An 8,981-nucleotide genomic window follows, 5' to 3' on the forward strand; every position below is an offset into this window, starting at 1 on the left:
AGAGACCGTGAGACTCCTATCTCCAATAAACCACCAGAAAACCGGAAGTGGCTCTGTAGCTCAAGCGGTGGAGCGCTCGCCTTGAGCTGAAGAGCTGAGGGACAGCGCCCAGGCCCAGAGTTCAAGCCCCACGACTGACAAAAAAAAAAAAAAAAAAGTCTCACAGGGGGCTGGGAAGGTGGCTCAGTGGTAGAGCACTTGCCTTGAATGCATGAGGCCCTGGGTTCGATTCTTCAGCACCACATAAGAAAAAGAAAGAAGCCGGAAGTGGTGCTGTGGCTCAAGTGGTAGAGCGCTAGCCGTGAGCTGAAGAGCTGAGGGACAGAGCCCAGGCCCAGAGTTCAGGCCCCACAACTGGACCCCCCTCACCCTCCCCCAAAAAAAGAGTCTCAAAGCCTTTCCTGCCTGGGCTGGCTTTGAACTGAGATCCTCAGATCTCAGCCTCCTGAGTAGCTAGGATTATAGGTGTGAGCCACCAGAGTCCAGCCCTGACTGATGTTTTAGAAGCCCAAAGCCCCGTGCTGTTCGTTGGGGTCCCCGGTGAGGTTCCTTCTGGTTAGCGCATGCCTGAGCTTTCAGGCGGTGGTGGGTTAGTGCGGCCCCGCGTCTGGCCCGTGCGCCTCACGGTGATGGATGTGTTTTCTTGTCCCTCAGGCCCCCTCTGGTCTGCCACACGAAGGAACAGCTCGCAGAGCGCCCCGTTTCCACCAGGGTAATACCAAATGTGGGTTTGCTGATCCCCCTTCCTCTCGAGAACTTTCTCAACATTGGGCTTCCTATGGTGGGGTCTGGGTTTGAGCTTTTCACTTCAGCTTTTTGGGCCATAGTTTTCTGAGCCCTCCGTAGAGTGGAGGCTGTGGAGGCGCAGGCCGCGGTGCCCAGGCCACGTCACCAACGGGAAGCCTAGCCACTCAGGGTTTCTAGACAGAGAAAGCATATCCCTCGTTCAGATGCCCGGCTTAGAAAAGGTTAATGTAACAGAGTTGGGACGGGTCACAGCCAGGGGTAGGGACAGGCCGGAAGCGCAGGGGGCTGTGGTGCTCTGCTGTGGCCTCGCAGCCACGGGTGCCACCGGGCCGGCCAGTGTCTGCAGCCAGGGACTCCGAGTCACTGGCCCTCACCTGCTCCTGGTGGAGGCCATAGGTACCGATCCAATGGGGCTTGAACGTCCAGCAAAGGAGAATGTTTAAATAGTTCACAGTGCTACGGTGGGGCTGGGAGGCCCCGGTTCCCGTGCAGAGCTACAGAATGAACACAGGCACTGGTGGCTCACACCTGTAATCCTAGCTTCAGGAGGCTGAGATCTGAGGATCACGGTTCAAAGCCAGCCCGGGCAGGAAAGTCCGTGAAACTCTTTATCGCCAATAAACCACTAGAAAACCAGAAATGGCATTGTAGCTCAAGCAATAGAGTGTTCACCTTGAGCTGAAGAACTGAGGGATAACGCCCAAGCCCAGAGTTCAAGCCCCACAACCGACCAAAAAAAAAAAAAAGAATAGACACATGGCTGTGCAGCGCTGGCGCGGGCTGCTGATGGGACCTGGCGTCTCAGCTCTCAAAAGGAGAAGTTAGTGCTGATGTTACCAGGGTCTGTTTTCCTGACATTTCTGCAAAGCTCTCTCTGCTCATGGTCTTCATCTGGCCCTGGACCCCCCAGTCTAGGAGGCTGAACAGGGCAGACTTCTAAAGAACAGCTTCTGAAGCCAGGCACTAGTGGCTCATGCCTGTAATCCTAGCTACTCAGGAGGCTGAGATCTGAGGATTGCGGTATAAGCCAGCCCAGGCAGGAAAGTCCACGAGACACTTATCTCCAATTAACTACCAGAAAACCGGAAGTGGCACTGTGGCTCAATTGATAGAACACTCTCCTTGAGCTGGAGAGCTTAGGAACAGTGCCCAGGCCCAAGTTCAAGCCCCACCACCGACCAAAAAAAAAAAAAAAAAAAGCTTCTGAGCCAAGTGCAGTACCTCACACCTGTAATCCTAGCTGCTCAGGAGGCTGAGATCTGAGGATTGAAGTTGGAAATCAATCAGGGCATAAAAAGTTTGTGAGACTCTCATCTCCAGTTAACCAGCAAAAAAGCTACAAGTAAGCCAGGCGCTGGTGGTTCACGCCTGTAATACTAACTACTCAGGAGGCTGAGATCTGAGGATCATGGTTCAAAGCCAGCCCAGGCAGGAAAGTCCGTGAGACTCTTATCTCCAGTAAACCAATAGAAAACCGGAAGTAGTGCTATGGCTCAAGCGGTAGAGTGCTCACCTTGAGTTGAAGAGCTGAGGGACAGCTCCCAAACCCAGAGTTCAAGCCCCATGACCAAAAAAAAAAAAAAAAGCCACAAGTAGAACAGTATATCTGGTACAGCACCAGCCTTGAGCAAAAAAAGCTTAGGGACAGCGCCCAGGCCCTGAGTTCTAGCCCCAGTACCAGTGCACACGCACACACACACACACACACACACCAAAGAACATCCTGGCCTGCCAAGGTCACTGCCAGGCCTCAGTCCCTGGCCTGTCAAGGTCACTGCCAGGCCTCAGTCCCTGGCCTGTCAAGGTCACTGCCAGGCCTCAGTCCCTGGCCTGTCAAGGTCACTGCCAGGCCTCAGTCCTGGCCTGTCAAGGTCACTGCCAGGCCTCAGTCCCTGGCCTGTCAAGGTCACTGCCAGGCTCAGTCCCTGGCCTGTCAAGGTCACTGCCAGGCCTCAGTCCCTGGCCTGTCAAGGTCACTGCCAGGCCTCAGTCCCTGGCCTGTCAAGGTCACTGCCAGGCCTCAGTCCCTGGCGCTGGTGTCCCAGGGCTCGGCAGGGTAGGAATGCACCATTCAGAGCACAGACTGCACGCAGCCCACGGGGCATGTGGTCACGACAGGCCGCCCTGGTCTCAGGTCTGTGCCTGTCCTGTGGAGCAGGATGCTGGGGACTGGTAAGCTGCTGCTGTAGGGTGCACGCAGTCCTGAGGGGCGTGCAGATCCCGCAGGGTACACCGAGGCCCCAGAGCACCGGTGTTGTGGAACCCCTCAACCTCTCCATAGTTCACACTCCCAGCACCCCTCGGCATCCCTCCCGAGGGCTCTGAGGATACAGGTCCTTCCCCTCCTAACACGTGACCTGGCGGCCTTGCTTGGGGACTCAAAGCTTCCTGTCACGCGTGACGTGGGTGTATGAAATGTGTTACAGGTACGTTCCCAAAACCTCCCTGAGTTCCCCTCCATGGCCGGAAGTTGTCCTGCCAGACCCCGTGGAGGAGACCAGGTACCACACAGGTAAAGACATCCGTCATTCGGTGGTGGTCGTGCCTCAGGGCCGGAGCCCAGGTGTCCCTGTGGGCCTAGTCATAGCCTGGTTTGGTTTCCATGTGAAATGCCCAAGTTTAAGAGGCTCATTCACAGCCAGCCAGCCACCCAGCAGCTGCCTGGGTTCTAGCAGACAACGGGGAGGGCGACCTCTCGTGGTGGATGCCTGGGTCCCCACACCCAAAGCTGGCGCGGGGGCTCACACCTGCAATCCTAGCTACTCAGGAAGCTGAGATCTAAGGATCGCAGTTCAAAGCCAGCCTGGGCAGCAGAGTCCCTGAGACTCATATCTCCAGTTAACCAGCAAGAGGCTGGAAGTAGAGCTGTGGCTCAAGTGGTAAAGTGCCAGCCTTGAGCAAAAAGGGCTCAGGAACAGCACCCAAGCTCTGAGTTCAAGCCCCAGTATCAGCACCTAAAAATATAAGCGACTGAGGCAGGTGTGGTGGGCTCACCTGTGGTCCCCACTCGGCAGGGGCAGGAGCTATGTGGGGACCGGCACAGAACCTGCCAGCTTCGGGGTTACACTGGGTGCCCCTCCAGCAAGACCTCCCCTTTCCTTTCTCGGGCCGCACTCAACCCAGTTTTCCCACAGCTGTAGGAGTGAGCCAGGCTTGCTGACACCCGGCCAGAGGTTCGCAAGAGTGCCTGGGCCCTGGAACTGCACAGGATCACGGGCCACCACGCCAGAACTCTGGGGGGGGGGTACCCAGGCTCAGCACTGCAGGGGCTCAGGCAGGGTCAGTCTGCACATCTACCCAGGGCCCTGTACCTGGCACTCCATGTTGGGTGGAATACCGGCCAGAGCAGCTGCCCCTTCCTGTCCCCCCCCCCCCCAGAGGTGGTGAGGAAAGTGAACGGGATGATCTCCGCGGGCCAGTATGGCCGGCTCTTCGCTGTGGTGCACTTTGCCGGCCACCAGTGGAAGGTGACCTCAGAGGACCTGATTTTAATTGAAAACGAGCTGGACATCCAGTGCGGAGACAGGATTCGCCTGGAGAAGGTGAGACGGGACGGGGTGGGGGGGGAGAAGGTGGGGCTGGCCAACCCATGTGCCCTCCCCACTTGGGTGCAGGACGGAGCCGGCCACCGCTCCCAGCTTGCCCTGGCCCCGTAGACTCACTCTAAGGGGACAAAGGCCTGATGGCTTTGCCCTGCTGTCTGCGTACCATCGTCACCATCCACGCCCCCCGCTCCCTGGCCCAGGAGTGCTGGATCTCAGGGGTGAGGACGTCCAGGGAAGCGTGGGGCGGGGTCTCCTGGCCCCCCATGGAGACGCCCTTCCCGACCTCTGGGTCCAGCTGGCCCCCTGGCTCCCCAGGGCAGCTTCCCAGCCGCCATGGACCTGCAGAGCTGAGCGTGTGCAGCAGCTCTGTCCTGTGAGCCGCTCGCCCTGACCCTCTCTTTACGCAGTCACAGCTCTCTGCAGTGGACTTGTTAGGGTATGCTTAACGTGAGGGAGAGGATTTCCTTTACTCGTTAGAACTCTGCTTTGCGATTGGAGCTTTGTGTATTTGTATCACAGAGCCCATGTCTCTGGTCTAGAGCGGGTCTCAGAACCTAAAACAAGCCGGCAGCTGGCAGAGCTGAGTGCTGTGGACACATTTTTCTTGAGGTGCAGGGCGTGGACCAGAGCCTGGCACGGGCCACCCATGTGCTCTGCCGCCCCTAACCCCATCCGAGCACCCCATCACAGCCTCTCACATGAGCACTGGGGCTGGGGTGGAGCTTGGGACAGAGCACACACTGCATGCTCTGTGTTCGGGTCCATCACCAGCCCCAGGCCCTGGAAACAAAGAAGGTGGACACTCCTTTTACTACCTTAAGGTGCGTCATTTGCCCACTGTTCTATGAAAATGCATGTTGCTCCTTTGCTGGGCATGGGGGCTCATGCCTGTAGTCCCAGCACTCAGGAGGCAGTGGCCGGGGCATGGCAGCTTTGAGGCCCACCTTGCTCTGTGCACACGGGCTGTCTGTGGAGCAGCACTGAACTCCCGCGTCACTTTCTCAGGTTCTGCTGGTCGGGGCACACGACTTCACCCTGCTGGGCAAGCCGCTGCTCAGGTGAGGGCTGCGGGCGAGGGCTGGGTGTGTGGGTGGACATGGTGCGGCAGCCCAGGTGGTGTCCAGGGCCCTGGCGGCCACCCTGACTACAGTGTGTGTCCGTGTGCTCGGGGGGGGGGGGAACTGGTGTCCCACAAGGACCCCCCAGAGGACCCCAGTCACCAGCTCATCCCGCGCAGCACTCAGGATTTTTCAGGGCACCTACAGTGCAGACCTGCAGCTTCAGTGTGGGCTGGCACTCGAGAGCCAGGCTAATCAGGAGGTCATCTGCTCTCCCGTGTCCTTCCTTCCAGTAAGGATCTCGTTCAGGTGGAAGCCACAGTCATCGAGAAGACAGAATCATGGCCAAAAGTCAACATGAAATTTAGGAAAAGGAAAAACTTCAAGAAGAAGCACAGTAAGTGAGAGCGCTGTGTCGCGGGCGCCCGCGGAGGCTGGCCCTGAGCCGCCCTGAGCCACACAGCTGGCACCGCGGGGCTGTGTCCTGCGGAGGCTGGCCCTGAGCCACTGCCGGCGCTGCGGGGCTGTGTCCCCGCGGAGGCCGCCCCTGGTAACGGTTACCAGGGCTGTGTGGACCAGGTCTCCTGGGGTTGCTCACACTATTGGCCAAGATTAGGGCAGTTCCAGAGTAGCTGTGAACCCTGACCCCACCAGGACTCAGCACGAGACACGTGAGAGCCGTGTTGACGTCTTGGTGGCGCTGGCGGCGTTGCGGGCATTCCCACATTGGCCATGGAGCCAGGACGCAGGGGGGCGCTGGGCAGCGGAGTGCTGTGCGGTTGCCATCTGGAGCCAGAATGGGACGGGGCGGGGCGGGCCTGCGTCTCCGAGCTCACGCCAAGGAGGATCGTATCCTGCGGGGGCCACGGTGGCAGTGCCCTCCTCGGGTTAGCCGGGCAGCCCGCAGGCGATCTGACGGGCATTACATTAAGTCCTTTAAATGGGCTGCGGTGCAGCGGCCTGCCAAGGCCATGCCAAGGGCCGAGGCCAGGGCTGGCAGGGTTGAAGATGGTGGAGGGGCCACAGCTAGAGTGTTGGCCTGGAGAGCGCGTTGGGAGCCGGGTGGGCCCGGCAGGGTGAGATGGCGGGAGCCGAGGTCTCGCAGGCATCACGCAGGCGTTGGGGGCACAGCCGGGACAGGACAGAGTTCAGCCATGGGGAGGCGCCAGCGTCTCCTGGCTAGAGGGTGTGGGGTCACTGCAGGGGGCGCAGGCATGACAGGCTGTGAGAGAGGACCCAGAGGGGAACAGGTGGGTTGGCAATCTCCCGGGGGGCCGGGGTCGGGGCACACCAGGCCTGTGGTGTGGCGTGTGTGTGTCAGCCGGAGGTGGCTGGGCGGCCCGTGCCAGCTTCCTGCCTGGGGGGAGGCCGCGCTGCCTCCCAGTGGCAGATCAGCCAGGGAAGCCAGTGGGTGCCAGCGGCGGCTGCCTTTCCCCTCCAGTCCTGGAGGGGGCGCACACGGCTCATGTCTAGTAGGTGGGCTGCGGAGGCCTGTCCTGCCAGCCCTGGGGCCCTGGCAGCCCCGCTGGCCACACCGGGGCTTGCCTGCCTCCAGGCAGGAGCACCATGGCCACGGGGCAGCTGGGTGCTGGGCCTCCCCGGCCTGCGGCTAGCCCTCGATGGGCGGGACCCAGCTACCCATGACCTTGCTCTCTCCCCCAGTTAACGTGAACCCACAGACCATCCTCCGCATTAACAGCATCGAGATCGCCCCGCGCCTGCTGTGACCGCCCCGCTGACGTTTATGAGCGTGAAGGTAGGAGGCTGAGGTCTGAGGACAGCAGTGTGGAGGCCGCCCGGGCAGGAAGGCCCACGAGACTCATCTCCAAGGAACCGCCAAAAACCCAGGCATGAGGCTGTGGCCCCAGTGGTAGAGCACTAGCCTAGAGCACCAAGGCTCAGGGACAGCGCCCCCGCCGCGCTCAAGCCCAGGACCCGCACACAAAAAAATGAAAAAAGTGAAAATAAACGTGTCCTTGGAGAAGGCGGAGCCTGCGGTGGGGTATGAATCCCGCACTGAGGACATTTTCCACCCTCAGCCCCCCACCCCGGTGGCAGAGTCCAGGGGAGCAGCTTGGGTTTCACAGCTGGCCCTGGGAGCAGACACCCCTGGGGTGAACTCTAGCCTAGTCTGAATGCACCTGCTCCTGCTCTGTCCCTGCCCCGCCCTCCACCCTGGGGGCCTCTGCGGTCAGGGGCGAGACTAGGCTGCTCGCAAGGCCAGGCTGCAGCAGGGAGGACACAGGGAGGACTCAGTGTCCACCCCAAGGGACGCAGAAACACGTCCTCCTGCTGCCCAGCAGTCCATGCCCTCTCCAGAGGCGGAGATGGGCACTCGAAGCCAGTGCCCTGCAGGACGCCCCTGCAGCACCTGCATGACGAGGCCGGGCCGCGGGCTCGGGGCGGTGCACAGATCGGGCAGGAGCCTGGCGTGTGGGGTGCTCCTGCGCTCCACCACTGGTTGAGATGGGGTCTCATGAACGTCTGTCTTACAGGCATGAGCTGCTATACCTGGCCCACTCATTTGTTTGGGGTTGTTTGGGGTTGAGTGGTAGAGATAGAACTGCCACCTCTGCCACAAGTCCACGGGCACAAAGCTGTGACGATGTCTGTGGCCATCTACTGGGGAGTCTGTCTCCGGATCTGAGGGGCCGCCACCCCCCTCCCCACCTCCACCCCTCGTGCCCAGGGCTGCGCTCCGGGCTCCTCCACTAGCCCATGTCTGGGGCTGCAGCCCGTGGCTCCCCACTTCCACCCGTGCATGGCTGCCAAACCGAGCGTGGCCCTGCCTCTCCCTGCACGGCGCCCCGGCCCTGCCTCTCCCTGCACGGCGCCCCGGCCCTGCCTCTCCCTGCACGGCGCCCCGGCCCTGCCTCTCCCTGCACGGGCGCCCCGGCCCTGCCTCTCGCTGCACAGCACCCCCGCCCTGCCTCTCCCTGCACGGCACCCCGGCCCTGCCTCTCCCTGCACACTCCCTGGCCCTGCCTCTCCCTGCGCGGCGCCCCAGCCCTGCCTCTCCCTGCACGGGCGCCCCGGCCCTGCCTCTCCCTGCACGACGCCCCCGCCCTGCCTCTCCCTGCACGGCGCCCTGGCTGCTCCACTCAGCCTCTGCTGAAGCCCCTGCACCCCTAAACCCCCCAGCACAGAGAGGCACGCTGGACAGGAGCACCGTCCTCTGAGGGCCAGCCGGCACCAGGCCCTTGGGCTCCCGGGGCCATGCAGGATGGTCCGCGCGCTCCCAGACCCTTTTGGGGAGAGCCCCGCACGCCTTCCCAGGCCGCCGGGCACTGGGCTAAGCCGCGGCCCCGGCCCCTGGCCCCGTGCCAGCAGCGCCTCGTGACTGCACAGCCTCAGGCTGCGGGTCAGGTGGCCGCCACCTGCCCCCGTCACCTGCTTTTCTGTGTCCTGGAGCACAGGCCCCGGCAGGGGGTGGGGGGGCGCCTGGTGCTCGTCCTCAGTGTGGCTCGGTGCTCTGTCTTACTGGGGTGAGAGGTGGGTGCCCAGTGCCGGGTGGCACCCGTGGTTCCTGTGTGTGTGGACGCATGCCCCTGGGACCCTCTCCCTGTGAGCAGACAGCACCAGTACACTTTGTTTCTTTTTGGTGGTACCAGGACTTGAACCCAGGGCCTCA

At 61.5% G+C, this 8,981-nt stretch overlaps 1 protein-coding gene across 2 annotated transcripts; it reads left to right on the forward strand.

Annotated features, from left to right (window-relative positions):
* The first annotated feature begins 548 nt into the window (after positions 1–548).
* On the forward strand, positions 549–7,226 carry Mrpl21 (mitochondrial ribosomal protein L21). Of its 2 annotated transcripts, none has more exons than XM_013020964.1 (6): positions 549–712; positions 3,174–3,259; positions 4,126–4,289; positions 5,298–5,350; positions 5,644–5,747; positions 7,013–7,226. In XM_013020964.1, the coding sequence occupies exons 1-6, from the start codon at positions 564–566 to the stop codon at positions 7,075–7,077; spliced, it is 621 nt and encodes a 206-aa protein (XP_012876418.1). In that variant the 5' UTR covers positions 549–563; the 3' UTR covers positions 7,078–7,226. The 2 variants fall into 2 exon arrangements, with proteins under 2 accessions (XP_012876418.1, XP_012876419.1); XM_013020965.1 differs by having other exon boundaries at positions 654–724.
* The last annotated feature ends 1,755 nt before the right edge of the window (positions 7,227–8,981 follow it).

The sequence above is a fragment of the Dipodomys ordii genome, unplaced genomic scaffold, assembly GCF_000151885.1.
Source record: "Dipodomys ordii isolate 6190 unplaced genomic scaffold, Dord_2.0 Scaffold54, whole genome shotgun sequence".
NCBI classification, from domain to species: domain Eukaryota; kingdom Metazoa; phylum Chordata; class Mammalia; order Rodentia; family Heteromyidae; genus Dipodomys; species Dipodomys ordii.

What these genes read in the sequence shown, in the direction of transcription:
- Mrpl21 (XM_013020964.1), top strand. Translation starts at nt 564, where the DNA reads ATGCCTGAGCTTTCAGGCGGTGGTGGGTTAGTGCGGCCCCGCGTCTGG. An exon ending in GGAGACCAGGTACCACACAG is followed by an intron (nt 3,260 to 4,125) that starts GTAAAGACATCC and finishes CCCCCCCCCCAG; the next exon opens with AGGTGGTGAGGAAAGTGAAC. An exon ending in AAACTTCAAGAAGAAGCACA is followed by an intron (nt 5,748 to 7,012) that starts GTAAGTGAGAGC and finishes TCTCTCCCCCAG; the next exon opens with TTAACGTGAACCCACAGACC.